The 20,026-nt window shown below is 40.1% G+C and overlaps 1 protein-coding gene across 8 annotated transcripts in view; it reads right to left on the reverse strand.

Moving 5' to 3' along the window:
• Window positions 1-1,059: 1,059 nt before the first annotated feature.
• The window catches only part of TP63 (tumor protein p63), a 262,441-nt gene continuing 243,474 nt past the window's right edge, over window positions 1,060-20,026 (reverse strand). For 3 of the 8 annotated variants that reach the window (XM_068976082.1, XM_068976073.1, XM_068976112.1), the window contains 4 exons: window positions 8,442-8,599; window positions 5,961-6,105; window positions 4,286-4,379; window positions 1,060-1,356 (listed from right to left, as the gene is read on the reverse strand). In XM_068976082.1, coding sequence (XP_068832183.1) covers window positions 1,060-1,356; window positions 4,286-4,379; window positions 5,961-6,105; window positions 8,442-8,599 — 694 coding nt within the window. Of the gene's footprint in view, window positions 1,357-4,285; window positions 4,380-5,960; window positions 6,106-8,441; window positions 8,600-15,100; window positions 15,216-20,026 lie in introns of those variants that run through there. The other 5 variants (XM_068976092.1, XM_068976130.1, XM_068976121.1 and 2 more) reach the window with 2 other exon arrangements.

The following is a 20,026-nucleotide window of genomic DNA, read 5'->3' on the forward strand; positions in this document are numbered from 1 at the left end:
TAAACAAGGGTAGCAAATACATAATTGAGTTAATCAATCTAGTTGTGAAATTTAGTTTCCAAGCTTTTGTACTGGCAGCTAATGCTTTGCCAATAAATACTGAGAGTTAAGGTGTGTCTGGTATTAAATATGAGGAGATTGCTGATATACCAGGACACATGGTGTCAGTTGCTACTGAACTGGCTGCAATGACTTTTTAAGGATTTTGGCCGTTATTCACATTCCCCAATCCCAACCAAAAGCAAGCGAGGATATTTCTTTTCTTCTGGTGAGTGACAGTGTAAACATGGACTTTTTCTTGTAATTGAGCTATATCACCCCGAAGGCAACCACCATCAGTAGCAGAAATATCAGTAACATAAAATACACCAGCGTAGAGAATCGTGTACATAGGTATCCAGTCTCACCCACATAATAACAAATAGATCAAACCAAAGGTTGGATGTAACGTGTTTAGCATCAAAAGAACTGAAGGCACCTGCATGTCATTGTCACTCACATACACTATCAAGATCTAGATACCTACTACCATTCATGGCTGACTTTGAGAGAAGGCCTATAGATAAGCCATCCAAAACAAGTAAATTAGAAAGAAAAAAAAAGGTGATAAGTGCAACTCCATTTTTTTCCTTTAAATTACATTTTAAGCAATACTCAATGCCCCCACCCAAAAATACATACTGTATATTTATATATTTATATGTATAGTCTTAGACTATAAGGGTGAAAATGCTTTATAAAAGTCAATGAGAGCTCTCTGCCGCTTAAGGAGACACCCACTGCTTTTTTGCTCACTTCTGCATAGCCATGACAATTTCGGTCCTGCAAACAAGGGAGCTGAAGGCTTAAAGCCAGAAAACAGAATCAGGCGCTAGGTCAGACATTAGGTAAAATGTAGCCTCTTATTTCTCCTTCCCTTAAGAAACCAGACCGAAAAGAGGAAGGAGAGGAGCTAAGGAGAATGCTTGGCTGGACAAGCAGGAGTGCCTTGTTGTGGGGGTGGGGGAATAGGGGGTAGGCAGACGGGAAACTGGGAAGAGGGCACCACAACTGCTCAGCTCACTCCCCCTCTTCTTTGATACGTTGTTGCTTGTTGCGACGAGCATCCATGTCAAAGTTGAAATCATTCCACTCATCTCGGGGTGGGAAGGAGATGGTCTGGCGGAGGGTGAAGCGCACAGCGTCAATGACACGCTCACCCCGGGTCTCACTGGAGCCTACGCTGACTGTGGAGGCACCACTTGGGGTCCGCAGGAGGTGGGGAGGGGAGGAGAAGTCGTGGAGCTGCCGGTGGTCCAGGATGCCTTTCCAGATGGCATGTCGGAATTGCTCAGGGATTTTTAGACTTGCCAAATCCTGTGCAATAGGGAAGTGAATCCAGGAGAATTAGGACAAAGAGAAAAATTAACATTCAGTACACACCATTTGGCTCCCCAATGCTTGGCTTTAATTGACCTGCATTTATTGAACTCTAAATTCGACAATAAAATCACCTCTTTATGAATCTTCAAGATATATGTAACTAAGCACCAAGATATAGCCTTGAGGTGTCATCTCTTCTTGTAGAGTATTTTATTTATGCTCTATTGGTCTCCGTTTCCTCATTGGTAAAACAGAGGTAATATTTAGATCACAGAACAAAAATCCCCAAAGATATCAGGTAAAGGAATCTGGCAACTCTCAAATCTACCTGGCTCTAATCACTAGAAGAAAGATATTAATAGAATGCTACCATTTCTCATATGAGGAGATAGGAAAAAAAATTACAGATACTAAATACTTTCAACATGCCAGGCATTCAATTAATCATTTTTTATTCATCATCCTATTTAATGCTAAGATTTGTGGTTGGTATTATTATGCCTATTTTATAGACGGAAAAGCTGAAGATCAGAGACGTCAATAAATCTAAAACTATACAATTAAGTGAATGAACTGGGAACTCAGGACAGCCTCTGAACCTGTAACTGTCCTAATGGTCAAAAGGTCTTTTGGTGTTTGGATCAATCAGGGTATCAAAACACGCAGTATGTGTCCATGTTCTATGGATGGGGGCAGAAGGCATTACAAAGATGATTGATCTTAACTAACTGTGGTAGCATCTCTGTTTATCTGCATTAGTTCTTCATTAGCCTGTTTTAGTGATGGTTGGCATTTTTTTAGGGAGCAGCATGGTAGGTAGAAAGAACATTGTGCTTGGCATCAGAAGACCTTGGCAGAAGCTCTTATTCTGTCACTGACTAGCTAGCTCTAGACCTCCCTCAAGTCATTTATTTCCTCCTGGCCTCAGTTTCCTCATTAACAAAATGGGATACAATTCCTTTTTAGGTCAACATATAATGTGGACTCATATGCTAATGTGGATGTGAAAGTATATTGCACATTGTAAAGCATACTATGTAAATCTCAGTCATCTGTATTATTACTATGTTATATCATGATTAACCCATTCTTGCATCTTGGAGGGAGTACTTATAAAAACACTGAAATTTAACCATATTCTTTCCAGGGAAGTATGTGAAATAACTAAGACTGGTGTTGAGAGACAAGATGAAAAGTAAGTGTCTATTTCCAGTGATGAACAAGAAGAAGCTGAAGTGAGGATGCAGAAATTAGATAGCCTCCCAATATTTCTTAATTTGGAAATGAGCAGTATGAGTACTCTAATTTCCTATTCTAGCAGGAGAATATATTATAAAGAACTTACTCCACAAATAGATAAGTCAGCATACCTCTGTATGCTTCTGAAACTCCAAATAAATCCAAAACTCTCTGAAAACTAGGCTCCATTGAACTGCATTACTCTCTGGATAGATCTGAACTTATCCTGATGGGTGGGATAGCTGTAGCCCAGAGCCTGGCTCAGGACCTAGCTAACACTAGCAGAGATGGACTTGTGGAGAGCATCGGCAGATCCTAAAAACCAAGCAGGCATCCTGACACAGTCCCCACTGGGGAGAAGTGGAAGACAAAACTTTAAAAATATAAGGAAGGGACAAAGTTCCTGTTCCATCATATAAGGTTCTCAAACACAATGCAACACAATGACTTGTGTCAAACTGCCTTTAATGGATGGACATCATTGTGAAGTTCTCAGAAACCTATTGGAACGTACTCCTAAAGCTTTCTATGTGTCTTTTACTTGTAATTTCTTCCATTAAGGAGCAGCAGCCAGGGGTGATTGAGGGGTGAAGAAGGGCAGGCATAGGGGCAGTGCAGCATATGCTCATTACCATAGGGCAGGGGTGCTCTTACACTGCATGGGCTGTCTCTGGCATCGGTGCTCAAGGAGGGGGGCAAAAAGAGGTCTCAACTACAGAAGCAGCAGCAGAGGCAGAGAATCTCTTCTTCCACCAGCCCAAAGGGCCCTCTGGAAGCTAGAAGGGAGGACAGTGAACCCCAAACAGAGCAGCATATAGCGTAGCCTGGGAGAAAAACCAGATTGCTGTAAACCAGAATGAAATGAGCTCCCTCCCACGTGAGCAGTAGTTCAACAGGTACTGTAGAAGCAAGAATAAGTTCCCTCCCATCCAGGTTGCTCTAAAGGCTATCAAAGCCAGAAGGCAGTGATTTTGAACCCAATTTGATTAACTGAGACCCAGAGAAGCAAAGCGATTACACCATGTTCTTATCACCACTAAAAAGCACGGCTGGGACTTGAACCCATAACCAGTGATCTTTCCCAGTGGTCAGGGATGCCTGGACCCTATTCTGGTAGATCTGATCATGAACAAACGTATGGTTCTTATTGAGAGACACAGCTCAATCCCCTATCATGTCCTATTTTAAGGAAAGGCAGAAAAGTTCAATTAATAGGGTGAAAGGCCAGAAGCTTACACCTCAGGGTTCTATTCCTGGTTCTGACATCAACTAATCCAGACAAATGACTATACTGTTGTCCCCCCATGTTTTAAAGTGAGAATGACATCACTACCTTCTTGCTATCCTCCCTGGGATCTTACACCAATTAATGAGAACTTCCAGAAAGTCCTCTGAAGTCTTCAGAGATCATATATTCCTTGAAGGTGGGAATCAGATCTTTTTCCTACTCTGCACATAGTATGCATGTAATAGAAGACTGCTGACTGATCAGACAAGCTGAGGATGGCTGAGTCTTGAGCTTTTCAAATGTAGAGGTGGAGGTCTGGGGATCTTTCTAATATGGTTATGGGTTTCATCAAAATTGAGGATTGAGAAACAGAGGGAATTCAATTACAAGGTGGATGTCACCAGAGGGAGGAAATTAAGAAATAAAACTCAAGAGAAAAGTCTAACAGTTACTTACATCCATGGAGTAATGCTCAATCTGATAGATGGTGGTCAGCCCCTGGGTCGTGAAATAGTCCAGACATGATGAACAGCCCAACCTTGCTAAGAAACTGCAGAGGGAGGAGGGAAGAGGAAGGAGGAAACAGAAAAAGAAAGTTCACCCCAACTGCATTGGCAAGATAAAGGAAAACCCAACATTTTTCCCTGGGATGCCCTACAGAAGAGACTAGGGGTATATAAAGTATATGTGGGGCCTTGGATTGGAGGTTTGGGGGTGATTAGAAGGCAATGGCACCCCACTCCAGTACTCTTGCCTGGAAAATCCCATGGATGGAGGAGCTTGGTGGGCTACAGTCCATGGGGTCGCTAAGAGTCGGACACGACTGAGCGACTTCACTTTCACCTTTCACTTTCATGCGTTAGAGAAGGAAATGGCACCCCACTCCAGGGACGGGGGAGCCTGGTGGGCTGCCATCTATGGGGTCGCACAGAGTCGGACACGACTGAAGCGACTTAGCAGCAGCAGCAGCAGCAGCAGTGACATGAACTTTAATTTAGATCTACAGAGATTAAAGTCAACTGTTCAAGGATTCCTGCAGAGCAGAGATTTTTCAAATGATGGATGAGTGGAGTTCCAGGGGTTGCATATTAGTGCCTTAGGAGCCATTGCAGGGGGTGAAAGGAAGGAGTCCAGTGCTCAGGTTTCCAGTCCTCTTGCCTCCTGGCTCTTTACTTCAAAAATAGCGTCTCCACTTTGATTGTCTGTATCTGAGGTTTCTGAGAATGGTTTAATGTGGCTAAGGAAAAACTGTGGGCCACTATACTGTGAAGTCATCAATGCTCTCTGATTTATGTCCTCTTCAGCATACAGATCCCCTTCTTTTCTTTCCTGGTCTCAGATCAGTGGTACCACAATCATCACAGAGCCAAATACTGGATGGGATGAGACATGCACTTGGCCGTCTTTCTGACCGACACTGCTAATGCTGCTGGATCACTCATGTGGGCACCAACACCTATTATTCCAGCAGCCAAGTGAAAAAGTCCTTCTGCACGTGAAGCACGAGCAGATGCCAGGCGACAGGCATGAGATGTGGACACCTACACTTGCCTCTGCTGGAAACAAACTTCTAGGCTTCATGGCTTTCTTTCTTCTAGCTATCTGAGCTCCCTTTCCTGGAATGTCCCTGTTTCTCATATGACAAAGCAGAAGAGGCCACTGGCTTCTTGAGGGTCCCTGTCATTTTTGCTAACATTCAAAAACTTTTTGATGGACATTCAGCTTCAAAATAGTGATCCCATGGTGGCTGAGAGCTATGAGGCCTAGAGAGCAGGAAAGGGAGCAAGATAGCAAGTTGACTGCCCTTTTGGGAACCCCAGCCCTGAGCACCAATTTAAAGGTCACACTGACTGTAAAAATATGATGGAGGAGTAAGGGAGTAAGTGAAGATGGAGAAAACAGGCATGGACACTTATACGCCTATAAACTCACATTTTCACTTTTTCCCATGTTGATTATTATGGTTACTTTGATTAAATACTACTGGTGACTCCATAGATTAGAGATAACTGAACTTGAACCACAGGGTTGCTTCTTTCTTTCCAACTATGCTATTCACTTTGACAGTGTCCACCCTCCACCACCCAGAGATGCTTAGGACAGGCCCCCAGGGGACATGCTGTGGACTCACCTGACAAGGCTGCAATCTGTGGGGTACGGAGGTGGGGGGGTGCAGTGGGAGGTGGATGGCATGGAGAGTGGGGGAGGGAGGGCTTGGGTAGGGCTGAGTCCATTCATGTCTCCAGCCATTGGCATGTGGGTGCCCATCATAGGAACTGAACAGAAGCAGGAGGAACAGAGAGGGTTACTGCCGTTATCACATACCAGCATCCCAGTGGTCCATCTCACCTGGTTTAACGTTACCAAGGGCCTACTCTACCAGCCTTAATTTCCAGTCTTATCTCTTACTACACCCCTCTAAGCACCCTGCATCTCACTGAACAGAAGAGTTACCAAACTCCAAACTAATGACATACTTCGTGACCATGGTACATGCTCTTGGAACAATCTCTTCCCATTTTGTTTTCTACTTCTACTGCTCTGTCTCCTTCTAATACTTGCTGCTCCTGATGTTAATACCATTCTCCTTGTATTTGCCTTCCTGAGTTATAGTTCTGCCTCCTTCACTAGGCTAATCTCTTTAAGCATGGAGATTAGACCTGATACATGTCTGGTTCTCCGGAGACCCAAGCACAGTGCCTGGCATAGAGCAGATGCCCAGGAAACTTAAATTATGTGAACAAATGAACAAATTCATGAATGAGAAGGGCCCTTTGGCTACTGGTTTGGGAGTGAGAGAATTCACTGCAGTATTTGTAGGGAACCAAATGTCTCAGAAGGAAGGAGGCAATGAAAGACCCTAGCTCTTTTTTTCTGGTCCATTTCAGGATTATGTTTGGGAACAACACCAACTTGGACTGGTTTCACTCACTTATAGAGAAGAAAAGCTCAATACCAATAATAATTATGAAACAGATTTTGTTTTTAGGTATAAAAGAATATAAAGCGCAATAACATGTCCACAAAAAGATGAAGGTAATTTGCTTCTATTTTAGTGAATTATAGTTTACCAAAGGGGAAAGGCCTCCACCACCAGCTAGTCAGCTAGAGAGCACAGGCCAAGAACATCTCATCAGTTCCCCTCTGACTTTCCTGATGCCATCAGAGGAAAATTAAGCATAAATAAGGAAAAAAGGACACAAACTGTTACACAAATGTGAAGGATCATTACCACTATCCCTATTTTGTCATCTCAAAACAAAGTTGAGGACTCTAAGATCTCATCAGAGAGAAAGCAAAAAATAATAATAATAAATGGTTCCTTCTCCTTTTATTGCCAAAGTAGTAGACCTATTGAGGGGTCAGGTTTAGTCCTAGGATGTATTTGTCACTAGTCAGAGAGTGGTCTGGCTCTAATGTCTGCATTGCCATACCAAGGAACCAAACCTCATATACCTCTGATGTCAATACAGTCTGAACAGGTACTATCAGAACCAGAGGGAGTCACAATCCGAGCCTCCCTGCCTGGATGGGAGCAGAGTTTGGAGGAGAATGGGTACATGTATATGTGTAGCTAAGTCCCTTTGCTGTATACCTTGAAACTGTCACGACACTGTTAATCAGCTATACTCCAATATTAAATAAAAAGTTAAAAAAAAAGAAAACCCAGTCTCTACAAGGCAACAGTGAAATGCAAATTTGAAGGATTGATAAAAAACATGAGGATTTCTAAGATAAGACAGAGGCACTGCTTTATGAGGGTGATTACAAGACACATGGGATGTATTTAGGCTTTGTAACCCTTCTGTATTTTTACCATCTCACTGTGTGTTTGCTATCTTTTTTTTTTTTCTTTCAAGTTTGGATATCCACTCTGCTAGATTAAGTTCTAGTGGACAAGCTAATTATATTCACAGCAAACCTATGTACTGATCATCATCCATTTCCAGGCTCAATTCACACATTTTCTCTTATAGTTATACTTAGTTGATATGAGGAATCTGTGTGTGAGTAAATAAAAGGGAGGCTCCTTTCCCTATGTTGATTCTTTAATAACTGTGTATGGGATGAAGGGGACGAGTTGAGAAGACCAAAAGTGTGGAGTCACAGACTGATAAACTGTTAAGTGTGCAGAATGGTAATTTTATGAGTGAAAATTGAGCATTAGATCAGAGAGGTGACTTGTCCAGAGTTACACAGCTAATACTGCAATAGAGTCCAGACTACAATCTGTTTTCTCTAGATTTTAAGTCCACCACACTATGCTGCTTCCAACAAGTTGGCCAGGTTTCCTACCAATAATCTCAAAGATTGTAGAAGGTGGGTCCCCGGCCAGGTTGGCAGGAAGCAGACTGTTCTTTCTACAGATATCCTTATCCCTACTAAAGGAACAGCCTTCTTCATCTCTACCAATGTGCTTTGTCAATGAGTCACGGATCTTAAAAGTGAGACAACTTTGCCCAAGAGAAATTTAAGCCACTCAGCTTCGATCTGTCCTGTCTCTTTGTGCCTCCCATACAGCTTCAGAGCAAGCTTCCCTGATCCCAGAGCAGTCTTCCACTACACTAGCCCTGCTGGTCCTCCAGCTGCAGCTCAAGGGAGATGTTCTTACTGTTGGCTCCCATGCCATCAGGAATGGTGGTGGGAGTGAGGGCGTTGCGCTGCTGAGGGTTGATAAGCTGGCTCACGGAAGGCAGCTTGTTCATGCTGTTCATTTTGTTCAGAGGTGGGGAGCTGTTACCGTAGGAAGACTGAGACTGCATCGAGGTCCTGGGAACACAAACATGGAAGTATGGTAAGCACAGGATGCTGAGGAGTGGGGACTGGTCATTTCCAACAGGTCTCAGATTAAAACATGGCCCTAACTATTTGGTGTAAAAATATTCCTCCAGCGCAATGACAGGAACTTATTTGTGTTTTCATCTGAGAACCTCTCCTGTCTTGGCAGGGATCACAAAGCTATCATCATATCATATGTTTCCTATGTGACTACAGGACAGAGATGAGTATCTTCCTAAAGCATCTCCTTTGTGAGAGGGGAAATCATTGCATCTTCTTTTCCCCCTTTTGTTTTCTCCATCCGTCTCAAGGTGAAAATCAAAAAGGGAAAAGAACTGAGTGAAGACCCAAAGGCTTATGAAAGACATGGAGATGGTGAGCTCAAATTGTGGCCGAGGTGTTGCGCCTATAGCTGGAGCTTGGCAATTTGGGATATGTAGAAAGTAACCATAAAGCCAATCAAACAGGGCATTTGGCAGCCATCATTCAGAGGCCTCAACACGGAAACATGCTTTCTCAGCTTAGCTGTTCCTGGGCCATGAGGGAGCCCATCAGAATACCAACAGCCTCTCTGCACAGAGGGAATCTGAGAGTCCAAACAACTGTTCTGTTAAGCTTCCACAAGTCTCTGGGGCATGTGTGTGTGTGTGCGCGCAGGTACTCAGTTGTGTTCGACTCTTTATGACCCCATAAACTGTAGCCTGCCAGGTTCCTCTGTCCACAGAATTTTTCAGGCAAGAACACTGGAGTGGCTTGCCATTTCCTATTCCAGGGGATCTTCCCCACTGAGAGAACAAATCTGTGTCTCTTACAAAGGGAAGAAGAAACACAGTCTTCCATTCAGCATGACTTTGATTTGCAAACTAACTAGAACTGGTTTGTCCTACTATGTATTATGGCTTCCCTGGGCACAGTGGTAAAGAACCTGCCTGCAGTACAGGAGATGCAGAAGACAGGGGTTCAATCTCTGGGTCAGGAAGATCCTCTGGCGGTGGGCATGGCAACCCCCTCTAGTATTCCTGCTGGGAAAATCCCATGGACAGAGGAGCCTGGTGGGCTATGGTCCATGGTGTCACAAAGAGTCAGACAGGACTGCAGCCACTGAGAATGTACATGGCACCATGTATTATATTATATATGATATTCTCTATTCAGCTGCCATTCCTGACTTTAAACTAGTGATTTCTACCAGAATTAGGGGATATGGAGTCAGAAATTCAAGACTTGAGTCTTTCTTCAGCATATATTAGAAAGCTATAGGTCTCCATGCAAGCCAGTAAACACCCCTCACCAGAAAACTAAAATGTATGTAAACTAAATATATATATACTTACTGCATGAGTTAGATGCTAGACATGGGGAAACTCATAAGAAATTATCTCATCTTTGAGAAGCTCATAGAATAGAGGATATATGGTGATTATAATCCAACCAACCTTGTAGAGCAATGGTGATAACTGAACAAGACAAGATGAGGAAGAATTGTACACACTATCAGACACTATCAGACATTTACAGTGAGTAATCTGTGCCCATAAAATGAAGATTGGGTTGAGCATGTAAAAGGGGAAAACCTCCCCTATGACACTTTTCAAATAAGATGTATTATTTTGTTCCTATTTGTCTCCTCCCTGTTGGAGCCATACAAACTTGCATAGTCAAGTTTTGTTTGTGTGTATATCAGATTTAGAAGGCTCTGTACATGAATCCAAGTTCCAAACAAGCACGGTATAATAATGTCTGAAAAAATAACAAGTGGCTCTAACACCTGAGTGCTACAGTAGTGCTAGGCTTGGACTTCAAAGCGGCCACTCTGCATCCTCCATAATTACACAAAACGTAGAAGCCTCCATCCGTATCACCGAATGAGCCTTGGCTAGAGGAATTCAAATAATAGGCTATATTTGCATAAATGAACACAACAATTAACGTGCAATTGACAATTCAGCTGTATTTTACAACTGCTGCCTTAAAGCGGGAGGGTACTGATTTCTCACTTTAGCCCTCCTCAAGAAAACATGTGTAGATCCTTGTTGTATAAATAAGTGTTTATATAATAAACTCTCCCAATTCTAAGATTCTTCACATTACCAAGCTCTCCTTTATCCATTTTCTGAATGAATCTCACATGGACATGGGATGGCAGGGTAGCGATGGGCAGAAACGATAATGCCTGTTGTACAGATGGGTAAATATAATACTTTAAGAAAAATGGACCCAAGTCACACACGGCTCTAAATGATGAGCTGAGAGGGCTCTTCTCTTAGTCTAAAGCATTTCATTTCATTTTGTGGCACCTTCCCAGAAGTAAGACAGTGCAATAGGTTACATAATCAAGAAGTAGGTAGTGAGGGAAACATAGGAGGCTGAGATACAGCATGGAACAAAGGACAGAGTAAAGGGAGTCCTAGCTATCCCCAGGTCCACTCTACCCCTGTGTAGAAACCTTGCATGAGTCAACACATTTGAATATACCTAGGAACATCTGTCAAGTCCATACTGAAGTCCAAGAACGCTCAGAGCAGGATGACCAAGAGAAACTTTACTAGGTGCTTCTTCCCTTATCTTTACCCACCACAAAGTAACAAAGATGCCGGGCTGCCCAGACTCCAGAGGCAGACTGGTCCTCTGTAACCTAAAGAAACGTCTCCTTATCCCTCCTACCCTCCCCAATCAGTCACAATTACAGCAAGAACTAATGGAAACGTTCCTTGAAGCATTAATGTCCACCACTAGGAAAGTGAAAGTGTATTTAAAAGCTCTGAATTTTCCCTGGACCCTTAATTATAGTGAATGCCTTCTTCCACATCCTATTACAATTCCCTTCTCCTGTTCCCTTTGTGGTCTTTATTTTTCTATAATTTTATTAGTTCATTTTAAGCCACCTAAACTATTTTTGAGGAAGGTAGGTCACAAGTCATAGATGAACAAAGAAGGAACATGAATTTTGGAGCCAATCAAAACATCTGACCCAAATCAGTTAAGGGATTTTGGGTTTTATACAAGTCTCTCCAGTCTCAATTTCTTAATCTGTAGAACAGGTATTACACTCACTCCAGAAGACTTGCTATGGAGATTAAATCAGATTATGTAAGAGTCCTGGATATTGTCCTGTAAATTGTAGGTGCTTAAGAGACATTGCTGCCTTTTGCTCTTCCCTCCAGCTCCAAATGTTTAAAACTTTAGTGTATAGTCAAGGGGATAAGAGGTGTCAGTTTAAGAATAGGAAGAAGTGGCAAGGACTCTTAGCTGGACAAATCCAGAAATTAGGGTGAAGAGATGAATAAGAATAAGAGAGTCTGAAAAGTGCAGAAACTTTGAATGCATCTCCTTTAATGCTGAAGTGAGTGTTAAAACTACAAGGAGAAAGGTTGTGGTCATCTGTTTATTATAAGCTTGTATGTCTGATGTAGAAAATATTCTGAACATCTCTACGTGCTCTGGAAAAGGGAGCAAAGCTGAAAAAAAATCATAACCAATTTAAAGGCCTTGAAGAACAATTTTTTTTTTTTCCTTTACAAATATAATGTCACATTGTTTGAGCAGACAATCCTAAATATTGCTGGGGCATATTAAGAGATGGAAAAAGTGTTCAGAGACAACATAACCTGTGCTGTTATGGTTTCTGTCCCCACTCAAAAAAGAAAATGTGCACACACAATACACACAGACTAAATGGAAAAAGTAGGAATTTAGATACCCCCAGAGAAATAACAAGGTGTAAGCCTCAGGTCATTTTCTCCAGAGGCACTTTAGATTTTTTCAGGAACCCAACATACAAAAATTAGAAAAGGTATGTTCCATGTATTTCTAGTTTTGAGTAGAAGTCCTGGTAAAATCAAGTTCTAGTTCTTAATGCTGATAACATAGGTTTCTGTGTACATTTCTAGGAATAAAATCCCATATCTCAGAACCACAAGAGAGCTTTAGGATCATCCAGGATTTAAATCCGGTTTCCAGATTCAGAGTCTAGAGAGTATCTATGTGGCAGAGAGTTAAGATTCTTAAGAAGACACAAATTCAAAGTCTTCACTGTTTTGCTGGAGATGCCTAGAATTCCACCAAAGGATTCCTTCTGTGTCCTTCAATCTTCCATTGCTAAGGAAAAGATAACTCTCTAGTGGAATCTGGCAATGTATCAGGGTGAAGCTATCTTACCAAACCATTGCTGGAGTGCAGTCTCAGATCCTGGAAACACCACAGGTATGAGAGGGGTCAAAAAAAAGAGGGGGGTGGTGGGTGGAAAAACATGGAACATGAGAATAGGAATGGTTCCTCTTGGAAATTCTGCCCAGTACCATCCCACGTGTAACTTTTCTCCCTATCTGGGGAATTTTGCTTCTAAAGACAAAAGACAGTGTTTCTTCTCCAGCTAGATCAACTGTAATTATAAAATATGTTCCATCAGCTCACATATATGCATGTATATAAACATTACTACAAACCCATTAAAAACTTCCATAAAAATAGAGTGAATTTCAGAACAAAAAGTCTGAAAGAAAGTGCAAATGTTAAAAAACTAAACACATTTACTCATCCTTTAAGGAATTTGTGAATTCCTTAAAAGGAAAGTGAAACCTGTGCCAGTGTAACAAGATAACTGATTTCACTATTCTACTTTTATCTCAAACATAAACAAGTTTTTTCTTAAGTGCTTTTCTAAGCAACTATACTATTTTTATTTAGAAAAATAGTTTTTTAAGTTTTAAAAAAGAGTTACTCAAAGATCAGAAAATGTAATTTTTTTTTTTTTTAAAGCATTGGACAACAGGTTCCACTACAGATTTCTGGATATTTTCTATGGCCTTTGTCACAGAAGCCAAAATATTTAATAAATTGGAATTTCACTTAAATTTCTTCTAAAGAACTTGGCAGCTGAAGATATAACCTTAGATTTGTTCAGAGATGTAACCAAATGATACTATAAGGGTCTAGCTCTTTATGATGAAATTTAACACGCACAGGGCTAAAACATATTTTCAAGTTAGTGCTGGCATTGAAATTTGTTTTTAGGATTGATGACCTTGATACAGAGTATCTTAAATAAAAACAGCAACTACTGACAATAGTGTAGATAGAACCCAAATGACCTATTCTGCTTGCTTTTTCGACTTACACATGGTACTTCAAGCACTTAAATGAAAATATTCTAGCATTTAAGAGATTTTTAAAAAAGCAAAAGAGACAGAAAAGAAAAACTTCAAGATAAACCAAGATGCAAAAGTTTATTGAAAATTAAAATCACACATCCATAAAGCAACAGCCTCAATAACAATAAATCATTGCTGTGGTGACACAGAATAAAGAGCTGGTGACCTGGTGTGGGGAGAAGATTTTTTAAGTCTTTATATTATTATTTTTAAATATGATTTTAAAATGGAAATATACAGATCCTCTAAACTCACTGAACCAAAAAAAGTAAAGTCATTAACTCTAATATTTGGGCCAGGAGGGTTGACTTTAACATGTGTTTACTTGGACATCACTTAGACAAAACCTAAGTGTCCTTGACAAGACAGTTTGAACAATATTAGTGATATGGGTGACTTTAGGGTCAGACTGAGGGACAGGAACTCCAGAGATGTTAATCACAGATTTGGTGTTAGGATTTTGAGTTCCACTTTGGGCACTGAAGAATGATATATGGCTGCCTGGAAGAATATCACCAGGGTAGTTATACCCTCTTCTTAAAATGATAAAAGGGGTTTACTTTCCTTGGGGTCCAAACACCAATTTGGAGGGGTAGGTCTCCAGGGTTTCCAGGAAAAAGGAAGACAAGACTATCACATCAGATGCTGACATGGGTTGTTAGTGCAGGGTCTGACACAGCATTAATGAACTTTCTACTACATATGAGGGGAGGATACTGATGATGTAAGTTCTCAAAAAGAAGAAAAGAATCATCCCCTACAGTGGCGATCGTGGTAGTTATCACCTCTCTGCCCAGCAGTACATTTGACACCTTAGCTTGTTACTATTTGCAGTATCATTGCATGACCAGCATTAAAAGGGCCTGACTGAGTCTCTCAGCCACCCACAGACAATAACAACTTTTTTTCTCCTTTTCTTAAAAAGACATCTAAGTTTGAGACCTGCTCAAAAGCTTCTTCATGAGTTTCAGAAACAACAGAAGGTAACAGAAAAGGGTTCCAATAAACATTGTAATGCCCCTCGTCCCAACCTGAGCTCCTCCCTCCTGAGAAACAACACAAAAGCTCACAGACAAACACAGAGGTTCCTGACAGACCCATGCTAGATCTAAGGATACAAAATCTGCAGAAAACGTCCTTTCTCATACAGTTTTGAGTCCCTTCAAAGATTTTCTCACTAATGGCTGTGTGCCTTTGAGCAGTTGGGTCTCTGAGCCAAAGCGTCTTCAAGTCCTGGTTACGAGGGCTGGATACACACACACAACCACACACACACACACACTCTCACACACACACACAGAAACACAATAAACACACACGCTCAAAATACAGAGATGGGACTCTATGGGTACACTGATCGATTTGGGGGACTGGAATGTCTAAAGAAGGCGTCAGATTGTCTCGGGGTTTCTCTCCGCGGCTCCACAAGCTCATTCCTGAAGCAGGCTGAAAGGAGACTGCAGAGAGGAACCAGAGAAAAGAAAAGATGAAGGCTTAGGACTTCACATATTCAAATCCATTGAATGCAGAAACACTTCCTTCTACCTTCATGATCATAGCACAGTCAGAACAGAATGTCACAAGGCTATTTTTATTCCTTTTTCTTTACCTTTAAAATCACTCAGAGATGACATTTCAAGATTTTGAAGAAGAAAGGAGAAAAGGTAGTGGTAGTTATCCAGAACTGTGAGAATCACTTATGGAAAATTTTTTTTTTAAGGCATTTTTTCCCAGATCCTTTCTGAGACCAGGTTGGAACCTAAGCACATATATATATATATATAGTTTTAAGAAGTTCCACAAGTGATTCAGTTGAGGACTACTGAGACAAGGTAGGTCATGATGCTTAGTACAGCATTTGGCATACTGGACGCAATTAATTGCAAAAAGGAATGCAGAGACAAGAAGTAACTTCAATCTTTTGTGAAATGTCATCTGCCCAATTATAATGCCTCATTACTGTTCCTGTCTAGCCTAACTGTGAAGTATGAAGAAATATGATCTTATCAGTCTGGGGGCTGCATCATCCTGCCTTTGTAAAGAACTATTAATGAGCATTTTGTATGTGCCCAGATTGCAATGGATAAGTATCTTAATCCTTTCAGTCACAAACTTGGCCTAGAAATGCACATATCAAACTCATGAAAGCAACTTTTGCATAACGAAGAAATCAATTATGCTCAAGGATGCCAGGAACAAATCCTTTTATTTTGCTAAAGGTTGTGCAACCTCACAAGGTGTTAGGGAATTGCAGCCCTGATGGCTTTTGAGTCACATGTGGTTATTCCTTGCAAAGGAACAAAGCCATTTTCCCTTAGTCAGGACTGAGATTTAGTAAATCTTCTCACCAGCAAGAATTGGGATCATCTTAAAGAAGATGCCAGAATACAACTTCTTAATAGTAGGGAAGTAATTTATTACCAACTAAAGAACAATGGCTTTGACTTTTTGTGTGGATACTACATCTTGGGGCTTCTCTTGGACAAAGGGTTGAATGAGACAACATGCAGAAATCATCTTTCAGTTATGATAAAAGTGTCTGGACCAGAGGGGTACCCACTGAGACCTAAAACTGAGCTAAGTTCTGCAGTGAGACGTAAGAACTTAGAAAAGTGACTTAATCTATCTGAATTTAATTAATCTGAGGATATTTTTCATCATTACCAACTCAGAGCTAGTAACTCTCTCTCCTGACAACTTTCCAACATCTCCATGGAGTTCAAAACTAACTGGGTAAACTATAAATGCTTGTGTACTGCCATGACCTGTGAGGCTGAACTAGATATTAACCTTTTCAAAAAAAATCTATGAAACTAGCAATTTCAATCAAATAATCTGGAAATGCGAAAGATGGAAGATTTCTAAGTCAAACTTAGAAATACGGTATTATCTCTCAGTGAGAAAGATTTCTGTTTTCTGCTTTCTCCCACAGTGATAATTCTGAAAATATTACTTGCTTCTCTCACAGATACATGAATTTGAAGCAAAATGATCAACATTCTTGAAGAAAACCATAGCTAGAGAAGCCTAAAGAGACAGGACTTTACAATGAAACCACAAAGGTAAATAGTAACCACTTGATACAGAGACAGAAAAGTGGGAGTAAGTGCTTACTTTGGTTTTACTAGGCTTCCCTAGTGGCTCAGCTGTAAAGAATCCACCTGCAATGCGGGAGACCTGGGTTCGATCCCTGGGTTGGGAAGATCCCCCTGGAGAAGGGAAAGGCTATCCACTCCAGTATTCTGGTCTGGAGAATTCCATGGACTATATGTTCCATGGGTCAATAGGTCACAAAGAGTTGGACATGACTGAGCAACTTTCACTTGGTTTTATTTTTATAACTTTCTTAACTAATGAAGCAGACCAAATCATTGCAAAGAGCTATATCCTTCAGATCTGATTCTGATCTCGGCTTTGCTATGAACTAGCTATGAACTCACAGGGGTAGTTAACTGGGCCTCAGTTTTCCCAGCTATGGTACAAAGAGGCTAGAACTAAGGTCTTGAAGCTCCTGTTCTGCTCTGATATTCTATGACCTATCTGACCAGTGAGCTGCTAGCAGAAAGTGATCTGATCCTACAGGAGAAGGAAACATTAAGAGCTCCTCAGAATGTCCATATTTGTATTAAAATTAAAGTAAAAATCCACCCTGTAGAAACTCAAAAATAATTCTCCAGTGTTAGGCTAAGTAAAATTTTAACAAAGTAATGCTGGCTTCAGATCAGGATGAAAGCCAAGAAGGAGAGTAAATTACAGAAGGAAAAAATAATGAAAAAGAGATAGTATCGCTCTAAAGTACACAAGTCAAAAGAATTGCTAAGAAGGTTTCAAGTGGCTTCTGAAAAACTGTCTTAAGAGTTAATGTCCCTTGAAAATATGATGGTAAGGAATCTAGTGGCAAGAATGGGTCCAACTTGTCCTCTTACTAGATTTTGGCTTCTATGAACATAACTCCTTATGTTTACTCCAATCAACTAAAATAAAATTTCTTTATACATTGTATAAAACCTACTTATAACAATTAGAGCCACAAAAATTCAATGAAGATTTATCCTCCAGAAAGCCTATGATCATGAAGGTAATTGTGAAGGAATTTTTGAAAAAGGAAAACCATGCACAAATGAAAAGCAAACAGAGAGAAACACATACTGGGACACTAAGAGAAGCAATTAAAACTGAAAATATTTCATTACTACCTTGTACAAAATATATTCCCTTCCCACTGATTTTCCCTCCACTATAAAGAAAAGTATAAGATTGATTTCTCACCAGCATAATATTGGTACTAAATTTTTGCAAAGAATTCACAGGCTACCATAGGCATTTTCTAAGCTGATGTATTATTTTCAAATGATTGCCAGGGAATTAGATTTCTATTTTTGCTTGTCTAATTATTTGTGCTTTTTCTTGGAGATCTTCATAAAAATAAAAGAGCTGAAAAAAACTCAGCTGAAGACTACAGTAACTGGAGAATTTATATAGATGTATATCAAACAATGGAGGGAAATCCAGGTATATATAATGTAACAAAGACATAATTAGACCAAATGTCTATATTTTCCAAAGATTGCATTTTGCAGTCTGTTATATTTCCATGCACAAGTTATCACAGCTAAAGTTAGCTCTTATACACTGTGGAAACAAGCAGTCAAAAGCATGCAATGGTACATACAAATGGATACCACAGGGAACTACAGGGCTACTAATTGCTCACTATTCATCTGTGACCACACATGCAAAAAGTGAAAATATGTCTCTAAACTCTTTTGAGCTTCTTAAAATAACAATTTTAAGATGTAGTTTCTTCTTTGATGAAACAGATGGTTTGATGAAATATGAATTATAATAAAATAATTTCCCTTTAGAGTCATGTCAGCCAGTTAGGCTAAAGAAGTTATAGGCTCTGAATAACTCTCCATCTAGAGACACAGAACTATGTATCCTCATGGATCCCATGTAAATGAACAAATGCACGTGCCCTCAACTGACTGAAGGAGATTGTCTTGGCTCATAAAATCTATAAAACTATGACACAAAACTATTCTTTCTATTGTGTGATGTAGACAAACTGTTTCAAATATCCTATAAACTTACATGATGCTGAAAACAAACTTCCAGAGGCTATTTAAGATTCAGTGTTCTGGTAAGTCACTACCAAATTGTAAACTATGGGAGGGCAGGAAACACATCTGTCTCATCTCTGTTTCTAATGCTTTCACATAGCAGATCCTCAGTAAAAAGCTTGTTACACATGTCATGTCAACTATTCTGGTCTTGGCTGATGAGGAACCATACTGTGTATCTAGATGGGCATGTCTAACTTCTTCAGCCGCAAGAAAGAGAAGAGAGGGCTCTGATAAAGGCTGCTATTGTTTTGTTCTGAAATGTCACCCTAAAAGACTTCTTAAAATCTTTCAGTACTTCTCTACTTTAGGATATACAGATTAGCTTCCAAATACTGTTATTAAAAAAATATGAATGTCAAGAAGTCATGAAGGATCCACTCTTTTATCTAGAAAGAGGACTGGAAAACTATAGTGAATAGGCTAAATCTGGTCCATAAACTAAGAATGCTTTCTACATTTTTACAAGGTGGAAAAAATTCAAAAGAAAAATGTTTCATGACAAATGAAAATTATATGAAATTCAAATTCCAGTGTCCATAAAATAAAACTTTACTGTAACAGCTACTCTCATTTGTCTATATATTGTCTGTTGTTGCGTCTGTGTTTCTGAACAGGAGAGCTGCAAGAGACCATATATATGGACCAGAAAGCCTAAGATATTTGCTACTGGTGCTTTACAGAAAAAAAAAAAAAAAGAAAGAAAGAAAATGTTTGCCAAACTGTGTGGTAGAAGGTCAGAATCTACAAACCACACTATTTAAAACTGACAGAACTTTTCTCTTTAACTGAAAAAAAGACAGGAAATCATGGAGCAACTAGTTCGGCATTGAGTAACTCTTCTGACATTATTTTAGCTAAGTCAAACATTTCCAGGGTGAACTGAAAACAATCTGGGAATCTGTCTTAATAGCACGATGTAAGTATCTTGGAGAAGGCATCTATCCGCTATGGGTCTGTAAAGGATATTACAAGTCTGTTTCTTTGATCCTTGTATGAGTTTATAAGAACTAAATCAGTTTTGCACTTAAATATATTAATATATATTTCTATCTGATATCCTAAATATTATATAAGGAGTGACAATGGAAATTCTGGAACCTTGAATTCTAATTCTCCTATGGAGTACTCTGTATCCCCAAGGA

This window comes from Capricornis sumatraensis, chromosome 1, assembly GCF_032405125.1.
Source record: "Capricornis sumatraensis isolate serow.1 chromosome 1, serow.2, whole genome shotgun sequence".
NCBI lineage: Eukaryota > Metazoa > Chordata > Mammalia > Artiodactyla > Bovidae > Capricornis > Capricornis sumatraensis.